This window comes from Amborella trichopoda, chromosome 6 (assembly GCF_054954075.1).
Source record: "Amborella trichopoda isolate Santa Cruz 75 chromosome 6, AtrichopodaSantaCruz75HAP2 v2.0, whole genome shotgun sequence".
Taxonomy (NCBI): Eukaryota; Viridiplantae; Streptophyta; class Magnoliopsida; order Amborellales; family Amborellaceae; genus Amborella; species Amborella trichopoda.
Window position 1 is genome coordinate 51,947,047 of NC_142341.1, and position 23,365 is coordinate 51,970,411.

Sequence of the window (23,365 nt, forward strand, 5' to 3'; positions counted from 1 at the left end):
TGCCCAAATTGGCCTTATTACAAGTTTGTAATATAGAACAAGCCATGGCATTTTGGTAATTTAACCAACTTAAATCACTCGACCCAAATGAAGACATTTAAGTGTCCCTGATATTTTCAAGGTTCCAAATGTGGAAAATGTTTTTCTTAAAAAGCTCCTATCCTAGGTTCGAAATCCAAAACAAGAAGCGGCATTTTGGTAATTTAAGCCCACTTTAGTTAGTTAGGCCAAAAGATGTAAACATAGTATCAGACTGGCCACCAAATCGATAAAGGGTTTGGTCCAATCAAAACTTGTTGACCGCCTTTAAAAAAAGAAAGCAAAATAAGAATGATAAATTTAAAATATGAAATATATTACAATAAAAACAACTTAAAAATTGTTAATTGGTTGAGTTTGTTAAATTTGAATAGTCCAACAAGCTAAAACCACTGAAATTCTTAGACAATTTCTATACCAAACCTATTTTTTTTCTTAAGACCCGACCAGCTAGCCCGAATCTTGAAAACTATAGCAAATACCCATACTTTTTAACATCTTTTGGTGCAAAAAAAAGAGAGAGAAGAAATTACGATATAAAATCTTTTGGTACAAAAGAAATAACCACATTTAGGCTATTTGGCTCAAAAATCCTTAAGTTGCCGAGAGGTACCCAAATGAGTTGTCAAGTAATACTAGGAAGGTTCCAGAGGCTCATAATACAGGAAATTTCAATATTCTTTGACGTAATTGTCAAAGAGATACCCAAATGAAAGAAATCTTAAAAGCTAACCATTGTGCTACAAATTAGTTCATTAGCCGAACTCATTATTAAAATAATGGGGAATTGTCAAAATACATCTAATTTTTAATAGTTTTTACTTTTTTCTGACTATTCCGACTCATGGTGGTATGTATTTTGACGAGTATTTTGAAATTAAATTACATAACAGTAATAAAATTTTAATAATACAATTCTAATGATAAATTCCTTTTATGGATGTGGTTGACATAGGGGTGTCAACCTTATACAATCAAAATAAGGTGTACTCCCAAAATCTATGGATAGATGCAATTTAAATGCCAAAAACTGTCAAAAACTTTATTTTGACATTAATTATTTGTAGATCGACCAAATCATGAAATATTTAAAAATCTTGAAAAGTATTACAATATGTAATATTTTTGAGACTTCAACGTTTTATTTATTTATTCATATCCATTAGTATTGAGGTTGAGATGATCAATTTGAAGGTGATCATAAATATTTATATAATATAACGTAGGCCCCCTTAGTTATATAATATAAGGTGGACAGCTTGTACAAACCCATGAGTAGCAATGGATCTAGACCCGACAGATAAACCTGATTTGGGCCTAGGTATCGATCCAAAAAATGGACCCGACAGGTCGGGTCCGAGTCCGATCTAGGTTTGGGTTTCATAATATTTTTTTGAATCTCAATTTATGAAATATATTTAAATACATAGATGTTTTAATTTTCAGGTCTGCTACCATCGAATCTGGGTCTAGCCCTACGAATTTTGGTTTTGGTAGATTCCGGGTCCGGGACCCGACCCGTTGCCATGTCAAACCTCACCCACTGCTTTTTTAGGGTGGTTAGGACTTTGGACCACTTTATTGATATTTTTCCTTTGTTAAAAATCAAGTGGATAGCAACGTGCCCATTTGTATTAGAAAAGGAGCAGCTGTCATTTTCATTACAGAGACCACAGTCTACAACACTGAATGAAGAGTGCGAGTTATTTTCCTTAGGTTAGTGGGAGAGAGTGTTATTTTTCTTAGGTTTTAGTCCAAAGGTGGCTGTGAATTCGGAGCCATGGCTGCCTTCTCAGTACGCTCTTCACCATTTCTGGACACTGAATCACTTTCTCAATCCTTGTATAGCTTGGATTCAGCCGTAAATCGTTCATACATACCAAGCTTCACTAGTATAGGCTTTTCTCCCCATAAACTCTCCATTTTTAGAAAGGATGGCCTGGTTCTGAGATCAAATTCTAGGGTTTCTGCTAGCGCTGATGGGGCCAGCTCCAATGGAGTCGCTATACCAGATGCTGCTCCTTCGAGAGCGCTGAACAAGTAAGACTCAGTTAGATTTTCATCAATTTGGGTGTTGATTGTTTCCATCAAGCTAAATTACGTATTTCTTATTGTATGCGTCTTTTTTGGGGCATTGTGGGTTGGGTTTTACCTCATTTTGGTACTGGTTGTTGGGTTTTTGGTATAACTCATTTTCACGTTATTTAATTGGGTGTTGTTGATTAACTTAGTGGGTGTTAGGAAATTCTGTAGTCCCATAACTGGATTTATCATGAAATTATGTAACTTTAAAATAAGCATTTATAATGCATGTCTGTATCTGATGGATTCTATTGGTTATCATGACTCTATATCATTTACAGTTTTGGTTGTTCCCATGCATTAAGTATTAACATATATGTAAGTCATTAACCAATGTATACTTGGCTTATGAATCTAGAAAATCATGTATTTGTTTATATGCTCTTCATAAATTATTAGGCTATGACCTAATGCTCATATTTATTACTAACAGTGATTTCATTTATGGATAGAAGAACTAGATTCTTGTATAATTCATTTGCAAGTTAGTTAATTGGGTTTTGTTGATTAACTGAGCTTCATATACATAAGTCATTAATCATTGCACATATATTTCTCACTTTATATGTTTAGTCATAAATTATTAGGCTCTGATATAATGTGTATGTTTAGCCTGCTACTAAAAGTGATTTATTCATGGATAACAGAACTAGATTCTTATAAAAGTTTATTCTTGACATTTGCTTTGGTTCCTTGAGCAATTTATCGCAACGTAAGCGTGAGTTCAAAGAACAACTAGTTTTTAAATTTTTTACCCAAGACACATAAAAGAGAACTTTGGGTGTAAGAGTTCTGCAACCTATGAAGTTATAATTAAATTGCTAATCTTCCTCTATTTCAACTATTTGCTACTGAACTATATTGCATGTTTACTCCACTTTTTTTTTTTTTACAGGGCTTGCGCTTTTATTATATTTTGAAATTTTATTGGACTTGTTTCTTGTATAGGGTTCAACGTCACACAATCTCAGTATTTGTTGGGGATGAAAGTGGGATGATAAATCGGATTGCGGGTGTGTTTGCCAGAAGGGGTTACAATATTGACTCTTTGGCAGTTGGTTTGAACTCTGATAAGGCACTGTTCACCATAGTTGTTTCTGGTACGGAAAGAGTTTTGCGGCAAGTCACGAATCAATTGTATAAGCTTGTTAACGTTTTGAAGGTTCCACTCTCTCCCTTTTGATGTTCAACTTTGGATCCCCTGTGCTGTCCTTGTTGTTGGCCAATTTGTATTGTATTGATGGTTTTAAGGTTGAGAAATGGATTTCCTTTTTCTTGTTTTTTTGATATCTTTGTGTCAATATGATGGGATATTATGGTCCCATTGCAACATATATAGGTAATTAATTTTCTTATTTTGATCTTATTACATTAGTAAAAGGAACCTGTGTCAAGGAATATGTGAATGATGACAAGGACTATGGATCAACCAAGCGCTTGTTTACTGGATTAAATCTATTCTGGTGCTATTTTCGTAGACAGTTTGTTCTTGAAGAAGGATCCTTTCCTTCCACTTGGTGTTACACTTGAATATTTTATCATTCCCTCCACCATTGCTTCAACCTAGTGGTAGAGTTGAGTATTTTATTAGTTATTCTGCCATGGATTTTGATGTGTTTCTATTTTTTGGTGACTGACCTCCTATGGTACTTTTGTGGTCCAGTTTCTTGCACACCTACCACATTTCTGCAAGATTTTATATTTCTGTTTTTTTTTTATGCCCAACTCTATGGTGTTTTACCCCTACAGTTTCTTGCACACATCATATTTCTGCAAGATTTATATAATCCATTTTCATGCTGCCACTTGTTGCTTTAAATTACAAAATCAGTAATTTTTTTTTTTTTGGGGGAAACTGGACAAAATCTGTATGTTTGGAGTACTGAAACAATAACTGTGTTCGAGTAATTGCAAAGGAAATGCAAAGTTTCAAAGGACATGGAAGTTGGAACCCCTTACAGGTGCACATTTTTTTGGTATTCATTTTGATGGATAATGGACTGTGTTGTATAATGATGAAAAAAAGAGAAACTACTGTGAATGACCAAAAGAAAAAAAGAGAAAAAACGGAATGAAACTACTGTGAATGAACTCTTATATTTAACTGGTTTAAATCATTCTAATGGTTTGGATTACGTTATTAGTGCATTACATTCAATACACGTTCTGTTTTTGGTAAACTTAAGGAGATGTTCATAATCAGTTCTTTGGCCTAATGCATCTCTAAATTTCATTGCTACAGGTGGAAGATCTCTCTAAGGAGCCTCAAGTAGAGCGTGAGCTGATGCTTATAAAGGTCAATGTAGATCATAACAAACGTGCTGAGGTAAATGCTGGATCCTTTCTTCGTCGGGTTCAGTAGCAGAGCTGGATATTTGCTTTTTATTTGCAATCTGGAATGAGTTTAGATCTCTTGATCTAGGAAACAATGATGCCTCTAAACTCTGACAAGAGACTTCTAGTTTACTAAATTGGACATTTTTATGAGTTTTAACAAACTGTATTCATCTATGCCTACTGTGAAGGATGTATCTTATAACCAATGGTTTAAAAAATGGATCGGTGATCCGGATCGGGCTTCCAAAAAACCGATCCGGATCGGCGAATCGGCGATCCGGATCGGGAATCGGGTGAATCGGTCAGAATAAAGCTTAAAAAAAATTCGAAAAAATTATTAAAATTCATTATAAATATTGTTTTTTAGGAATTCAATAAAAAATAAGGGTACTCCATTAAGAATTTTCATGTTTTTGAATGAATATGCGAATATTGATATGTTCTTTCCCTGTATGAACCGCCATTCAACATTTAATTTACAGTATTTCGTGCTCATCCCTACACTGTTGCTGTTGGGACTCGATATGTGAATAATATGGCTGGGATAGGGTGGCCTCAGAATCATCATCTCTCTCATTTTCTCTTTGAATAATATGGATTAAAAAAAAAAAATAACAAATTTTCAAAAAAATCGATCATGGATTAAAAAAAAAATCACAAATTTTCAAAAAATTCTATCATGGATTACAAAAAAAAATTCGATCATGGATTAAAAAAAAAAAATCACAAATTTTCAAAAAATTCAATCATGGATTACATAAAATTCGATCATGGATTACATAAAATTCGATCATGGATTACATAAAATTCGATCATGGATTACAAAAAAAAACAAACAAAAAAAAACAAAAAATTCAATCGTGGATTACAAAAAAAGAAAAAAACAGTTCGATCATGGATTACAAAAAATTCAATCATGGATTACAAAAAACTCTATCATGGGTTACAAAAAAAGCAAAAAACAAAAAATTCAATCATAGATTACAAAAAATAAAAAAAACATTTCGATCATGGATTACAAAAAAAAAACAAACATTTCGATCATGTATTACAAAACATTCGTTCATGGATTACAAAAAATTCTATCATGGGTTACAAAAAAAAAAAAAAAAACAAAAAAATCGATCATGGATTACAAGAAAAGAAAACAAACATTTCGATCATGGATTACAAAAAATTCTATTATGGGTTACAAAAAACCAAAAAATTCGATCATGGATTACAAAAAAACAAAAACAATTCGATCATGGATTACAAAAAAATCGATCAAGTATTACAAAAATATCTATCATGGATTACAAAATACAAACAAAACAAAACAAAACAAAACAAAACAAAACAAAACAAAAAAAAAAAAAAAAAAAAAAAAAAAAAAAAAAAAAAAAAAAAAAATCCGTACGGACTCGCCGATTTACTGTTCGGACTCGCCGATTCCGTACAGTGAATCGGCGATTCACTGTACAGAATCGTCCGGTTCTCTCTAGAACCGGACGATTTCCGATTTTTTAGGCGATCCGGTCCCCTTTTCACGATTTCCGAGTCGAACCGGGCGAGTCCGGTCCGACTCGGCGTTTTTTAAAACACTGCTTATAACAATTACATGCATGTGACCTGCACATGTTGCTGCCTATAAAGGACATTATTGATCAAGGAAATGGCATGGCTATATGGCATATGTGGAAAAGGGAGATATTTTTAAACCCTATTTAAGTGCTTTGTAGCAATGATTCTGATTATTTGAATTTATGCAAATAAAACCACATATCTAAAATTTTTAGGGGTTTCATGTTTGATGTGTATGAGCATGTGAACTGGCACCCTCATAATGTTCATGTCTTCATATTGTAAGTTTTGTCCATTTTGCAATTGGGTTCCCTTATTTCTCCGTTCCTGAGATCGCTAGCTCATTCACTTGCCAAGATATCAAAGAAAGATTGGTGCCTTCACAAGTTGCTGTCTGTCATCATGTGTGAAGTTATCTATTCCTTGTAGGGTTACAATGAGAGCATCTTGTGTCTTTTTTTTTTTATATTTCAAACGATGCCATGCTTGGTCTACCACTCATCATGTTTTATAGATGGGCATGGAGAGTTGGGCTCGTTGTTTTATTCTCGTGTCTGATATTGTTATCGCGTAGGTTATCCCTGCATATGTTTGTGTATGGGGTTGGAAGGTGCTGTTCTTCAAATTTTCAATTTTTTTTCTATTTATTCATTTTGTTTTATGAAAGTGAGATGTTTATATCTATGAATAGTAGAATTTGTATATTGTTTTACGGGAAAGGTTTCTATACTTCCCCTACAGCATAGAAGATCTATACTTCCCCTACCATCCAGCCATCCAATTTTGATAAAGAGAGCCAATCACCGTTTGATCTTTGATCCGACATCTCAAAGTATTTTATTTTTAGTTTTTTTCATACAAATTGTATGAATATGAAATTTGGTACTTGTCATCTTCTCATTAGGACGCACCTATAAAAAATATTAAAAATAAATTTTCGATAAAACATAATGACCAAAATACCCTTCGAAACTTTCAGGGGTATTTTGGTCATTTTATTTTATTGGATTTTTTATTATTATATTTTTCGCAATAGTGAGTTTAATAGAGGGTTGGGCATCCAAAATTTGGTGTCAAAATAGTTTATAGAAAAAAAATTAAAAATAGAATAGTGTAGAGACGTGACATTGTGATTGGGGCAATCTTAGCTCTCCATTCAGAATGGACGGTTGGATAAGGGGAAGTATTTAAGTTTTATGCTGTAGGGGAAGCATAGAAAGTTTCCCCTTGGTTACTATTTAGACTTCTATTGTCTCACATTGTGTTAGATGGTCTGCATGTTGAAATACATAAATGAGTATTCGAGTGTACAAACAAAAGAGGTGACTTTGTCAACAAAAAAAACAAAAGAGGTGGAAAAAAAAATTAACCCATTGACCTACACTTTAGTTATCTGGACCCAAAAGGATCCCCACTTTAACCTAGCTATTGAAAATGCTGCTGTTATATTTCAATCTTCAGGTTCTGGGACTAGTAGACATCTTCAGAGCTCGAGTTGTAGACGTTTCAGATGATTTGCTCACTATTGAGGTGCCAGAGCTCTCTTCTCTCTGATGTTCCCGTTTCATTATTTCAGAACCACTTTTTTTTCTCATGAAAATTATACACCAATCATTATGTGGCAACTTGTTCACAAAAACCTGTTTCTTGGAAGGGAATGTATAATATGCTTCAAATAGTATTATGGAGTGTGGGAAATCCATAGCCATTTGAGTCATCGACATCTCTGGATAATCGACAGTCACGGAGAGAAAGAGGGAACCCCCATTTGGACCCATATCCTGTTCTGGTGCATCTCACCACCTCTCCATCAGTGTGCATCATTTTAATGGATGTTGATAACCCAACGGTCCATGTTTTCCCATAGTCCATTGCTTTATTCTATGCTGAGTTACTAATCTTAGAAACTTGACATGGATAACATCTCTTATTTGTGTGCTCAAAACTTCAGGTGACTGGAGATCCAGGGAAGATTGTTGCAGTGGAAAGGATCTTAAGAAAGTTTGGAATCAGAGAGATTGCAAGAACTGGAAAGGTCATCCACATTAAATTTTGACAATTCTTTTGTGTGATATACTTCACATGTCTTACATAAGGCAAGCTTAAAGGTTATTGTGGTTCTTATAGATTGCTCTAAGAAGAGAGAAAATGGGTGCAACTGCCCCTTTCTGGAGATTCTCAGCTGCATCTTACCCAGATATTGAAGCCAGAATGCCAGCAGGGCGTTCTCTTGTAAAGAATTTGAGTGCAATTGGTGGCAGCTCAGACATGTCATCTGGGGTATGTCTTTTCCCTCTCTAAACTAACATAATATTTTCCATTTAAATTCCCTTCACATGCTTGTCTATTCAATAAAGGAGTTCACTCACACACACACACACACACATGCTCTTCCGCAGCAACATTTCAGATTGATTAACCAACTTTCCTTGATGAGCAAGTCTGTCATAATCCATGCTACATGAATTTCTAGTCCATTGTGGTGATCGCCATCCAATGAAATGATGGAAGGTGGAGAGAGAGTGGAATCCACATATCATGACTTTGCCCAAATGGTGGACCTTCCATCACTTCCATAGAATACTGATGATCCCATTTGATTATGGTTTTCCATTGTCCATTGGATTATAGTAAATTGTTCCATTATTAATTTTTGTACACAATGTTGAATTGTACTCATCGTGCAATTTCATTAAGTGCAGGGTGATGTTTATCCTGTGGATCCATATGATGAAGATGGAGATGTTTGGATGAATCAAGTTCTTGATGCACATTGGGGTATTCTTGATGATGAAGATGTAAGAATGTGGTGCACACTTACAAATATCAATCTTTATTGCCAAATTAGTTCCTTTTTTGTTCCTGATTTATGAATGTTGCAGTCTAGTGGCCTGCGATCTCACACTTTATCCCTCCTTGTAAACGATTGCCCTGGGGTTCTTAACATTGTGACTGGCTGTTTCTCTCGTCGAGGCTACAACATTCAGGTACATGTACTGAAAAATTTCCTTACATGCACACAAGCTCACATATCTTCATACAACTTCTCAGGTATCAAGTATGAAACATACATGTGAAGAAGTTCCATGCATATATCTCAGCTCATAAATGCATATACACATACATGCATGCATGCATTCATAGGGTCATGGATAGCCATGTACATATATGCATGCTAGTTTCTAACTTTTATCTCACAATTTCATTTTAGGATGAGGAGAATACATGTAAAAGTTTCATACATTTACTTGAAATTCTCTTTATAATTGGTTTATGGCTCCACATATTCCTTGTCTTCTGTGACTGTAGTGTATACATGCATCTGTAGGTATCTACATATTATTCCAAGGCTTCACATACTATATGATGGCTCTTTAAGGTGATATACATTTGCTCTCTTCTCTTTATCTGAAAGACTGAAACTCATTTTTTTTGCTCTGTATGGTCAAGAGCCTTGCTGTTGGGCCATCAGAGAGGGAGGGGATCTCACGTATCATGACTGTTGTTCCTGCAACTGACGAGTCGATTAGCAAGCTGGTTAGACAATTGTATAAACTCATTGATGTGCATGAGGTGAATAAAACTTTTCCAATTTCTCATGATTTTCTTCTCTTATACCCTTTGGTACTCCTGAACCAACTTGTAACACTCACCATAAAAGGAAAATGAAAAACCAAAATTTAAATTCTTTTTCTTCCAGGTTCGGGATATCACCCATTTGCCCTTTGCTCAACGAGAATTGATGCTCATAAAGATTGCTGTGAACACTGCTGCTCGAAGAGAGGTGCTTGAGATTGCCAGTATTTTCCGAGCCAAAGCTGTTGACGTATCGGATCATACAATCACTCTTGAGGTAGATGCCATTTCTCCAGTCTGGATTCAATAGATTTTCTTCATTTGGCCTGTCAAGAATTTAAGATATTTCATTTAAAATGGATGTCATAAGTTTGTCAATTGAATGGATATAGATATTCTTAATAATCATTATTACTTTGTGTTACTTGTAGTAATGATTTATCTCTGGTAAAATTTTATATAAGGGCAGGTCTCTAAACAATTATATTAGGGCGCTCCTAAAAAATTTGCTAGAAGAGGTTGTTTCAATGCCCAAAAGTCCTCAAATTGATAATCTCAACCTCAAGATGTATGGACGTAGAAAAAAAAAAGGGATTTCAATTCCTGGAAATAGGGCATCTTCTAATTCATTTTTGGACCGTCAATTTTCAAGTGTTCATAGATCTGCTCGATCTACACTATTTTTGAAGCTTTAAATTTTATAATTAGAGATGGAAGTTAATTTTCAGGTCATCACAAAGATGTCTAGTATTGAAACAACATCTTTAGACACTATTTAAAGGCGCGCCTAACTTTGATGGTTTAGAGCCTCGGCCCTATACAAACCACGCCTTTTATCTATGGATATATATTATTAACTTAGTAATTGCTGTTTCTTTTTATTTGTACAGTACGTGCACATTTAAAAGTAGGCATGAATTCTGTGTTGTATAATTTATTCAGGGAATTGCCATGCACACTTTTTTTTTTAATTACACCTCCTACCACAAATATGATGATGATAAATAAAACATTGACTACTATAGCCACCCATTTTTTGTGAATGGGAACAGCACAAAAATGGTCGCCAATGGCATTCGTAATTTTTTGTTCTTGATGATGTCTGTGTTTTGCTTTCAGTGATGATGAATTTTACTTGGTATACGTTAGCTTTAATGTGGTGGTTAACACCACGAGCACCTGGTAATTGTTCATCTGGAATAAACGTTGGTGATGTATACCATGCATGATACACCATGCATTGTAGATTTCTCATCAAAGTGGTTGCTGCCATGCATGGTATAAAATCTTGTTAGTGTATTCTTCTTAATTCAATAACATCATGTTTTTATGTCATTCCATACTGTTTTTTTGTATCACTATAATTCGATCATGCATCGACGTGCCAGTTTGTAACTGTCCTTGAAAATACCAAACTGAATTATTCTGTTCACTTTGTGCAGCTCACAGGAGATCTTGGCAAATTGGTTGCTATACAGAGGCTATTGGAGCCTTACGGCATATGTGAGGTCTGTCTATTTTTTAAGAAAAAAGTTTATGTAATGTTGCATTAGAATTAAGGTTGCAGTAATCTACATTATTCATTTATTTGGATGGTTGGGATTAGATGTCATCTTAAAAGACATCCCACTTCTTGACATAGTCTTAAAAGACGTGTCAAATTTATACTATCCAATTAAAAAGGACGGTAGACATCGCAACCCTACTTCCACAGCTAACGTTGCCACCTTATATAATTCGCGCCCTTTTTTTGAAATTTTGATTTCAATTTATGCCAAAACCTTGTGGATTATAAATGGCACCTTGTGATCATGAGCTTTTAGTTCTCCATGAAATAGCTGGTTGGAGTTGAATCTCTAATAGCACCCATTTTCCATAGTTAGTTCTAGTGTTACACTACATTGACCTTCTGCTGGTTTCTTGTGTCGATACTGCTCTTCTCAAGGAGTGTATAAAAACAAAGTAGAACTTGTTCTTGGGTTCGAACCCCAGACTTACTGAAATGAGATCATGTGTACTACCTCTTACCTAGGCATTCTATTGTTTTTAAATTGTGAAAAATATAGTTATTTATGATGGGATTGTCTACAAAGAGACCATTTATCTTTTGTTCATGGAGGTCACAATCATTCTCACTCATTAGATGTCAAATTGAATGGTTTAGGGTAAGTCACGAAGTCCGAAAATTAGTTTTTTTGGAACTTTGTGTGTATTGAATGATGCTCTTACAACCCACCCATTTTGAAATTTAAGGGACAAATTTTAAGGGACAAGAATGATTGAAACCTCCATGTACAAAAGATAAATTAAGTCTTTGTAGACAATCCCATTTATAATTAAAAAAGGTGTCGTTTTGATGGAGAATTCAGAAATTAATTGTACATTTGTTATGCTGTATTATATTTCTGGGTAGGCGTGGCAATGGACCCGGACCCGACCCGGGACCTGAGGGTTAGACCTGATCTGGGTTCGGGTATGGGTCCAAAAATTGAACCTGGTTGGTCGTGTCCGAGTCCTAGTCCGGTATTTTTTTTTGTGTCCCAATATATAAAATGTATTTAAATATAGTTAAATATATAGATATTTTAATTTTTGGATCGGGTCCAATTGGGTTTGGGTTTGGGTTCGGGTTCGGGCTTGGATCCCGGTCCGGGTCCAGGTTCGGTTCTGGGTCTGGTAGATTCGGATCTAGTAGGGTCCAGGTCCCATATCATTTTTTCGGGTCCAGCCGGACCTGGATCCTGACCCGTTGCCACCCCTATTTCTGGGCTGAAACTAGACGTATATGACTTGTAAGCCACTGACACGAGTGTTGGTGTCCATGTAACGCTGCTTAGTTCTTGATGAATACTTTGATGTTAATTAGCCGTCAATAGTTTTTCATTGCTTTGCCTCACAGGTTGCGAGAACAGGCCGGATTGCTTTGGCTCGTGAATCAGGAGTAGATTCCAGATACCTTCGTGGATTTTCTATTCCTTTGTAATTGGGGATGAAATACAAAACATACTAAAGAGGTCTGTGTGCATGCTCATTCGTGTGCATGAGAGAGAGAGAGAGAGGGAGAGAGAGAGAGAGCACATATCTATGTATGCAGTGATGCTTTTGTAGTTTCTTGAGCACATATCTATTTATGCAGTGATGCTTTTGTAGTTTCTTGAATTGGTTTGGTAACTGTGTGCGATTCCTCAACAGAGATGTGTTTGAAACATCATTGGAAATTTGAATGGTTGTTGCATAGTAATGTTTCTATTGGTGGCTACTTTAACTGATATGTATTGCACCATCACCATCATCATTATTATCATCGTAAGAGCTTTTTCCCAAATAGTTGGGGCTGGCTACAAGAATCTTGGCTCGTCATTCTGCCCTAGTAAGGGCCATAAATTTTTATATATTTTTTCACTACTTCTAACTATGTCCTTTTGGGTCGATCTTTTGCTTTTTTTTGAGCCTTTCAATTGAATCAATTCGCACCTTCTAATAGGTGTTGTACTGGGTTTACGACGCACATAGCCAACCCACTTAAGTGTACTTTCTTTCATCTTATGATCTAGGTGCTGCACTTAAGTTCTCATGATTCTATTTATTTCGAATTCTATTCTTTCTTGTGTTGCGACTCATCTAATCTATCACACCAACATAATTATGGCATGCATGTTACTGTTCTGTATGTTGATTAAAATTTCTATTGTAGTTAATTACCTTGGTTAAATAAATGAGTTTTATATGATCATATTCGTATAATTCTTTTACCAATGTTCTTATTGGTAGCTTTGAGAAATATGATTTATTACATTGACTGACTTTAGAGGAGCCCTTCATGGTGAATGATATAGCTAGGAAAATTACTCAATTTGAATGAAGAAACTCAAAAGTTACAGTTAACATAACTGGAAAAAAAAAAAAAATAGTAAAATTTTACATCTTTTCAAGAAAAAGTGAATGGACAGGAAAAACTAATGAACAGATGTTAATAGTGAAAAGCTGAGGAAGAGTAGAAGTATGCAAAAATCAAGAGTGTAGTGTCTTCAATGCTTTTTGTCTTCTTTGATGCAAAAAGTACGTGTCTTGAATGCTTTATGTCTTCTTTGATGCAAAAAGTAAGAGTCTTCAATGCTTTGTCGTCTTTGAGCGGAATCTTTTTTCAAAGATGTCCGCATATAATCTTGCTCATGATTTGTTTTGGCAGGCAAACTTATTTTGCTTGGCGAACCCATAAAATTTTTATCTGATGTGACACAAGATCTCCTAGGCAATTAACCTTTTTACCTCTGTTCTAGCAAGATTATCGATCAATAGTACTACCTAGTCTAGTTCATCTTGGCCTAACTGTTTGGCCTGAAATTATCTATAGTCCTTTTCTCTGACCTGTTTTAATCCTCTATATTTGTTGTAATGTTTCTTATTTTTAGATAAGTCATGTCGACAATATTGGGATTTGTCTTGTAGCATTTCTTGAATTATAGCTTCAACATTTGCTTTCTTGCTGATCTTATTTTCAAAAGAAATCCCATAAGTTAAATGATTTAATTGTTGGATTTTATTCCTTTAAGCATTATGAAAATTAACTTTTTAAATTTTGGGCTTCCAATTCAAGCTGATCAGGATTAGTTGTTAAATAGACCATCTTTGGTGATCATTCTCCATCTTCTATCAAATTTTCTTCATTACCAATTTTGGCCTTTATGGTTCTGAACATACTTGTTTGGGCTTAAGATTTTTCTTGGATAACCATTAATTGATTGTTCATTGGGGTTTGGCTGAACAATTTGCAATATAGGAAAAAGAGCAGTCGAAAAGAGAGAAGATGAAAAAGTTTCTGGACAGTGAAGGAGTTTTAGAGGAATTAAAGATACTGTAGAAAACCTAATATTAGATTTATCAGGATCTTTTAAAAAAAGTTTAAAATCTATTTTTCCTTTTGAAATTTTTTTGATTCTATTATAAAAAAGCCGCCAATATTACAGAGGAAAATAAACTCTTTGTAGTGAGATAATTTAACTTTGCAATAGGCAATATAGGAGGGAGAGGAAAAGAAAACTCTGTATAATAAATACTTTTACAATGAATAGGTTTTGGTGGGAGTACCAAAATTGTAGAAAACCTAACATTAGAATTATAAGGGTCTCTTGAAAATAATTTAAAATCTATTTTTCTTTATGAATTTTTTTGGATTTTATAGAAAAATTATCAGTATTTATAGGTGTACCTAATTCATATACACAAGTTGAGAAATAGACTCAACAATCTAATTTAGAACATACTGTAACATTATCGATTAACTGAAGGAAAAATTGTTTCATGTGGGCTGGGCCGCATTTTTACAATATGCGGTCCCATGGTATAAAGCATCCATCTTAAAGATGGATGCAAATAGGTGGTCCATCTGAAAACAATGGAAACTAACTGTTGAAATGTGTTTTTAATAGAATTATTATTTTTAATTTTTAAAATTTATTTATTTATTTGTATTCATGGTCTCTAGTTTAGAGAATACGTGTCGTTAAAAATTAAGTCCAAAAATCCATCTCAAAAATACATTTTTAAGAGGTGACTAATTTCTACATGGACTCCTGTGCCCTTAATTGAAAAACACACTTAGTCTCTATATTAGCATATACTGACCCTGGTAACATATCTATGAATTTCTATAGATATAGGATACATATAGGAAAAACCTGGTAACATATCTATGAATTTCTATAGATATAGGATACATATAGGAAAAACCAAAGAAAGAAATTAGGATGTAATGAAGCACTAACTTTTTCTAGAAAACGTCTAAAGTGACAAAGTAAAACTTTATATATATATATATATATATATATATATATATATATATAGGAAAATCTTCCTGTTAGCCCAAGGGTTAACTGGAAGATATGAGCCCAACGGTCTAGATTGAATTTGAACCGATAAGACGATCATGGATTTCTGATAGGGTTTGAATTTTAATATTTTTTCTACAAATCCAAATCACTAGAAATTTTAGGCTTGTGTTCATTAAAAATAGATGAATTTTTGAAAAATATCAATATATATATATATATATATATATATATAGGAAAATACTACGTAACGCCTATAGGCGAAAATGAACAGTGATTTCGTCTACCCTATCACCGTCCAAAGTTCATCGCGCAGTCATAATTGTCCGGTAGTGTTTTATTTTTCATTTTCTTTTCTACAAATCAAAATGACTTGAAATTTAGAGTGTGTATTCATAAAAAATAGGAGAATCTTTGAAAAATATAAAAAAAATGTTTTACACTAAAAAAATTGACCAAAATACCTCTGAAAAGTTTTGAAGGTATTTTGATCAATTTTTATTTAGCAGATAATTTTTTTTATATTTTTATTAGATGCGTCTCAAGATGTACAAATCAAGATATACAAACCCTCTAAATTTCAGGACTTTCCGATTTGTAGAAAAAAAAAAAAACAATAAAATACTACCGGACAATCGTGACCGCGCGATGAAATTTGAATGGTGATGGGGATAGGCAAAATCACTATTTATTTTCGCCTATAAAGGTTGAGAGGACTTTTCTATATATATATATATATATATATATATATATATGGCGTCAAACCTTCGTACTTAACATTCAGTATAACTTCAACATGCAATAGACTTTACATGCAAACTGCATAAGATATCCACTCTTCAACCTACGCAATCTATCCATATGGTTTTCTTCTCCCCTGTTGTTATTGTTTTTACAGACATAATTGCACCAAACCACCAGAGCCTTTATGAGTACTTCAAATCTACAAGGTGTATAGTAGTTAAATTATGCATCAGTCATGAGCAAGAAAGATTATTTTCTTGCCAACATTCAGTCCGATGAGGGCTGAAGGAGCATTCTCTATGCCTTCCACAATGTCTTCAACATAAACTATCTTTCCTTCTCGTATGTTCTTAACCGTTGTCTCTAGAAATTCAGGATACATGTCCACGTGGTCAAGTATTCTGAATCCTTGCATCCTGATTCGCTTTGTTATGAGTATATGTCTTCAGGCTTTGTGAGACCATATCGGGAAATCATGCCACAAACAGCAATGCGACCGTGTACTCTCATATTTTGCAGTACAGCATCGAGCATGGCTCCCCCTACAATCCCAAAGTAGATGTCAATGCCTTCAAGAAAACACTTGATCAAGAGAATAACTAAGTATCTTGATTTATAGAAATATGAGAAAAGGTTGATAGGGATGAGGTGATTGTTATGTAACCCTAAAAAAATGAAAAAAAAAAAAAAGGACGAAGAAGAAGAAGAAGAAGAAGAGGTTGTTGTCAATTCTGTAGATAAGATGCAGTATACCAATTCATGGTAGTCAATTCTGTAGATAGCATGTAGTTTTCTATTCCAATTGGTTGGGGTGATTTTTGTGGAGCTTTTACAATCATCATCATCATAGCCGTTTCTTAATTAATTGAGGTCGGCTACACGAATCCTAATGCGTCATTCTACTCTATTAAAGGTTGTACTTTCAGTGAGGCCATGAGCCCCCATATCTTTTCGGACTACTTCCAATCACGTCCTTTTGGGTCTGTCCTTTGTCCTTTTCAATCATTCCATGTGAACTAACTTACACCTTCTAATATGTGCTATACTGGGTCGGCACTACACATGACCAACCCACTTAAGTCTACTCTCTCTCATCCCTAACTCACACCTCTTAATATTTGTTGATCTAGAGAAGGCTATAAACACATTCATTGGTTTTTCCTTGAGCATATTTGAGTAGAATAGGACACCTTTCCAAGTTCTTGTAATAATTTAGGTGTGCTGGCGGGCTTATCAGTTGCAAGATATCTTGTGATTGTTGATGTAGAGAAGGCTAAAAACACATTCCCTGCGATTTCCTTGAGCATATTTTGAGTCGAATGGGGTCTGAAGAAATGCATTTGGAGGATTGGAAAGTCTCTCTCTCCAAAGGAATTCGAGGAGGAGAGTGCCATTTTCGCCATGTTGATGTATTCTTTTTAGAAGTACATAAGGTGCACATTCCTAGTCTGAAAGTTTGTCTCATATATTTTAGAGAAAAAACTATTTTAGCAGGTCAATTTGGAGGGGAAAAAATCAGAGTATTTCGTTACCTGAGTTTTGCAACTGTGATTTTGACCCACAAAAATATTGTGAATAAATCATCTTAATGAATTTGTTAGTCATAAGTGAAAATAATATATGATAATCTAGTTTCCAATGAAATCATGTGATAGTAAGGATAATATATTTAATGTAATGACTTAAAGAAAATAAAATTCCAGGCTTCCTTCATGGTTCAGTAAAGTATTAATTTGCAAAAATACAAGTGTCTACCTTTTCAAAGCGGCTGCCAGATCCTGCTTTTCTTTATAGTTGAATGCATCATCAAACCCAAATTTATTCTTCAATAAATCAACCTGAAAGAAATTCATTTGAGTTTTGATGAGACTTCCTTATGTTACATCCTTAGTTGACAGGAAGATGATGGATTCTTCATATTGCACCCATAATTGATAGAGAAACTATAGGTAAAAGTGTTTTTTTGTGAGCAAGCCTAGATGTTGCCTCTCCATCTGCACCGTTCATTTTTAGATGTTGCCTCTCCTTCTGCACCATTCATTTTAGTTGAATGGTGCAGATTGTGGCCTGCCTCGATTTGCCGGTGCAATCTAAACCGTCCAATTAAATCAGACACAGCAAGTTTCTGAGCCCGCATGTACAAAAACTTGTCCAGAGATGAAACTCAGTGAGATTGAGTAACTTACTTTTTCTTTTGTACCAGCACTTCCAACAATATAACAGCCTGCTAACTTAGCAAATTGGCCAACTGCCCCAAATGCAGATGAGACATATACATATTCTCCTTTTTTAGGGGCACAGACCTTGTAAAATCCTGCATAGGCTGTGAGCCCAGGCCTACCTACAAACAATGCACAATAAAGCGACTTATATAATAGAGTTTCATAAAAAATGGTGAAAAAACAATTGAAGAATACAATTACTTTGAAGAAAATATGAAAATAGATGATAACATAGGCATGGGAGATTGTAAAACAAATGTTATTCAAAGAAGGGAAAAAATTTGTGAATGTTGTGGAAAGAAAATATTATAGAAGCTTGGGAGAAATATACAAAAAATACAGAAAAGAAACAAAGAAAAAAACCTATAGGATTAATGTAGTTAAATAGAATTAATGTAATTAAGCTATATCAATGATTTAAACATAGCCAATCTAAATCAATGATTACTAATCTGGATTGGAATTGGTGGCTACCTTAGTCCTGTTCTTGTCTCAAATATGGAATCGGCCTGGGTTAGCTTGACCTTGGGATTTTAAAATACTGGAAAATACTTTTAGAAAGAAAAAGCAACTAAATACATACCTAGAATACCAGTGTAGTAGGAAAGAGGTACATCAGTATATTTAAATTTTCAATAGAGTTTAAGGCTTGGATATCAAGCTATACTCTTCCCATTCTGTTATTCCCCAAACAAGGTCACTTTCTTTAAAATCAGGGTGATCTGATTCCAAGACCTTACATACACCAAAATTATCTATCACCTGCATAAGAGTATAGGAAAGAAGATTAAAATAAGGAAAAAGTTTATATAAGTGCAAGGCTCTAAATAATCAAATTGGGGCACACCTCAAAAATTTCACTAGAAGAGGTTGTTTTGATGCTCAAATATCCTCACATTGATCATCTCGACCTCAAGATGCATGGACATGAGAAAAAAAAAGATTTCGAGTTTTGTAAATAGTGCATCTTGTAATGTATTTTTGGACCGTCAATTTTCAAGATTTATCTCGACCTCAAGATGCATGGACATGAGAAAAAAAAAGATTTCAAGTTTTGTAAATAGTGCATCTTGTAATGTATTTTTGGACCGTCAATTTTCAAGATTTTCAAATTTTCATAGTTATGCTCGATCTACACTATTTTTGAAGCTTTAAATTTTATAATTAGAGATAAAAACATATTTTAAGGCTATCACAAAGATTTCCAATATTGAAACCACATTTCTCAATACTATTTGAAAGTGTGCTCTCGGCCTCATACGAACCACACCCTTGGATTGAAAAAAGAATAGTAAGTGTGGCGTATTTCTAGGGGAACACATTGTATATTTACTCGCTCATGCAAAAGAGCTATGTTGAAAGATTTTTTCAACCCAAAAATTTGGAATCTTCTTTAAAATCACCAGATAAGTATTTTCAATAAACAAATTTGGATTTTAAGCCCCTAACTAATTAAATCACACCATCCAATTTTTTGGATGGTCTTTGTTTCTATCTCATAACATTTTTTCGGGCATATGGATGTTACCAAGTTGATGAGGTTGCATCCTCAAAATTTGAGGTACTAAAAATACTTGTAGATATGTTTTAGCCGAGGGAGTGAATAGAGCATCTGCTTCCACATAGCATATGATCTTTTATTTGGATTAAAGAAAGGTAGTTATAGAGAGTGCTAATGAAATATTTTTTTTAGGTAGATCATTGGATCTTTTGCCCGTAGTACGAGTGAAATTCAAGATGTTATTTTGTTGCACGCGTTACCCCTGACCACCTATACCTTTAGTCCACTCCTTCAAATTTATTATTTCAATAGAAGTGAAAAACCATGTGTTGTATTAAAAAAGCATGGTGCTCATGGTCCATACAATGGTGTCATGCAGCATACTATGGCTATGCTACAACGCAATTAGGGGAGGAAATGGACTTGAACCCAACTCGAGACCCGATGGGTAGACCCAATCCGGATCCGGGAATGAGTTGTACCTCGCGGGTTGGATCCGGATCCAAATCTTGGACCTGGCACTATTCGAGTATGGGTCCAAATCTCGAACCCAAGCACTATTTGGGTCTGGGTCTAGGTTTGGTCGTTCCTAGTACGGATACAGATCCGGTAATATTTTTGGGTCCCAATATATAAAATAATTTAAGCAAAAGTATATAATGAGATCATTTACCGTTGATACAAGGTGGTCACAATTAATCATGATCATTGGATGTAAAATTGGGTAGTTGCATTTATTTCATTGACTAAGCTCAAAATTTAAAAGAAGTTTTTTCGAACTTTGTGGTACACCCAAGCTATCAGATTTCACATTGGACTGTTATAAGTAATTATGAGCTCTTTGTACCAAAGATATGGTCTCGTTGTATACAATCCCATAATTTAAATATAGTAAAATACATAGATATTTTAATTTTTGAATTGGATCCGGTCATGTCTGGTCGGGTCTTGGTCCCACACCATATTTTCGGGTCCAAGTCCAGCCGCCCGACCCGATCCGTTGCCACCCTTAAACACCACCTAGATGCTTCATTTTCATTTCTTACGTATGCAGGAAACAATTTGTGGAAAAACATCGACTCTCGATTTTTAAAGGAGCAAAATACCACCATTTAGTAGTTCTTAAAATAACCAAAATGCCCCCCAAACAAAAAAATTGATACACAATCAAGATTATCGAAGGACAGTTAAGTAACTAAATGAACAAAAATATCTAATCTTCTATGGATCATCATCAAAGCTTTTTTCAATTAATTATGATCAGTTACACGAATCCTGATCCGCCATTATGCTCTATTAAGGGCTATACCCTTATTGAGGCCATAAGTTCTCACATATGAAGTATCTATTATATGCAGTGGGAGAAGTTGAAGTTTGTAGTAAAAATTGGCATCACCCCCAACCTTCTAAAGAAAGCGGACGATTGGGGCATGTTATTTGAAGTTTTAAAGAAACTTCCAACATTTGCCACTATTTAAACAAAAGTATATAATAAAACTAATTAATTTTAATACAAGGAGGTCACAATCACCCCTGACCATTTGGTTGTAGAATTTGAAGTTTGATGGTGTGCCATTGTATGGGATAAAAGTCCAAAACTTTACTTTTGATCTTTGTGGCACATTCCAAGATGTACAATTTCAGTTTTGATAGCTAAAGGTGAGTATGGCTTCCTATACTGTGAGTAAATGGTTTTATAATATATAATTTTTTGAATAAATTTCAATAAAACATTAACATCTAGACCATTCATTCCCTTACCAAATGACTAAAATACCACATGCACCATTAAAGTACATGAACGACGAGAAGCATACCCTATACTTTAGTTCAACGTTGTGGCTTTTATTCCTATTGACAGCATAAAAAACCCCTAATTAATTCAAAAACGATTAGGGCCTGTCTTCCCCATTGAATTACCCAGAAAAAAATAAAAGACGAGAACCGTCAACGCACTTGCCGTTCCAGGCTTGAAGGTCACGACATAGCCCCTTTGTCCCTTTGTTATTGTATTGACATTCTTGCCCGTATATAAGGGTCACAAGAGAGATAAAGGTTCTTCACCAAAACTGCCTTAGACCCTTCCGGTACCTTCAGTTTCATGGTGCTGCACACCATTTTCATGTCTGTCTCCTTGGGTGAACCAGTCACAGTCTTTGAATATGATCTGTTTGTTACTCACCTCTTCTCCAATTGCCATGGCCTCTCTCTTCTTCTTCTCTCTCTCCACCTCTGTGGTTTCCTATACATGATTGTATTGTAATTTATAACGGGAAAAAAGAAGCAAAGTTGCACTCACTCTCTCTCTCTCTCTCTCTCTCTCTCTAGATGATGTAGATGAGTTGAAAATAATCTCTCTCTAAGGGCCAACCAAAAACTATCTGTTTTCTTAATAGATATATTTTTTCCAATTTTATATTATTTGATCCTTATGTTTCATGCATGTATTCATGAATGTACACTGTTTTGCTATTTTATATGTCCAAAGGGGTGGGGTTTTGACTAGGGAGAAATGTGTGTGTTTTAAGACATTTTCTATTGGAAAGGACAAATTTAGGATATGCTAAATATTATCCATTTTTTTTTATCATTGTTTTAAAACCCGGTGATTATCTATCCGGATCGTTCATTTGAATGGGAATTATTTGAGACCGAATTGGTTATGGGACGGTATAGGTTCGGTGTGGTTCTCCCATAAGACCCCCCTCTTATAAATTTTTTTTTTTTTCAAAAAAATAAAAGAAAATTTCTCGATCCCTTTAAATCCTCACCCCATGAATTCCAATTTTTATTTTTATTTTATTTTATTTTTAAAATTTTTTGGATTCACAATTCAAACTTATCCAACTCGATCTGGATCGCTGCCTATGCAAGGATCCAACACAGATATGTGAGTGAATGATCCACCCCATGAATCCAGGTTCTTAAACACTATTTTTTGTTGGGCAAGCTTTTTATGTTTTCTCTACAACATAAAACTTATATACTTCTCCTTATCCAACCGTCCATTCTGAATGGAGGGCTAAGATTGCCCCCAATCACAATGTCACCTCTTTACACTATTTTATTTTTAATTTTTTTACACTATAAGGTTGTAACCTTAAACAATCCAATTAAGGTGCACCTTCAAATTTTATCATAACATATAATTTTGGTGTAAAAAATTCATGAGATTATCTTAAAATCTATTTTCATCTCTAATTATAAAAAGTTGAAACTCTAAAAATAGTTAAAATCAAGTAGATCTATAAACATACGATAAGTTTGAAAATGAACGGTCTAGATAATGTGTTGCAATATGCACTATTTCTGGAACTCAAAATCTTTCTTTTTTTTATATTCATAAATCTTGATATCGAGATGATTGATTAGAGTGTTTTTTAACATTAAAACAACATTTTTTTATGGATTTTTGAGGTGTATCTACCATTGGACATTTTAAGGTTGCAACCTTATATAAACTTTTTCCTTTC

The 23,365-nt window shown here is 34.4% G+C and overlaps 1 protein-coding gene and 1 pseudogene across 3 annotated transcripts; one reads left to right on the top strand and one right to left on the bottom strand.

Annotated features, from left to right (window-relative positions):
* The first annotated feature begins 1,753 nt into the window (after positions 1–1,753).
* LOC18448635 (ACT domain-containing small subunit of acetolactate synthase protein) lies at positions 1,754–12,844 on the top strand. Of its 3 annotated transcripts, none has more exons than XR_016057380.1 (12): positions 1,754–2,079; positions 3,070–3,283; positions 4,364–4,447; positions 7,483–7,551; positions 7,973–8,056; positions 8,149–8,301; positions 8,724–8,819; positions 8,904–9,008; positions 9,350–9,594; positions 9,722–9,874; positions 11,040–11,105; positions 12,497–12,844. XR_016057380.1 is itself a non-coding variant. In XM_088869268.1 (12 exons), the coding sequence occupies exons 2-12, from the start codon at positions 4,041–4,043 to the stop codon at positions 12,578–12,580; spliced, it is 1,059 nt and encodes a 352-aa protein (XP_088725394.1). In that variant the 5' UTR covers positions 1,754–2,079; positions 3,070–4,040; the 3' UTR covers positions 12,581–12,844. The 3 variants fall into 3 exon arrangements, 2 of the variants coding, with proteins under 2 accessions (XP_088725394.1, XP_006858758.1); XM_088869268.1 differs by having other exon boundaries at positions 3,070–4,082; positions 9,472–9,594; XM_006858696.4 differs by having other exon boundaries at positions 9,472–9,594.
* Positions 12,845–16,266: 3,422 nt separating this feature from the next.
* On the bottom strand, positions 16,267–22,092 carry LOC18448634 (NADP-dependent alkenal double bond reductase P2-like; annotated as a pseudogene).
* Positions 22,093–23,365: the final 1,273 nt, after the last annotated feature.

Coding starts and splice junctions, on each gene's coding strand:
- LOC18448635 (XM_006858696.4), top strand. CDS start 1,820: ATGGCTGCCTTCTCAGTACGCTCTTCACCATTTCTGGACACTGAATCA. Junction 2,080..3,069: donor CCTTCGAGAGCGCTGAACAA/GTAAGACTCAGT, acceptor TTTCTTGTATAG/GGTTCAACGTCACACAATCT. Junction 4,448..7,482: donor ATCATAACAAACGTGCTGAG/GTAAATGCTGGA, acceptor TTCAATCTTCAG/GTTCTGGGACTAGTAGACAT.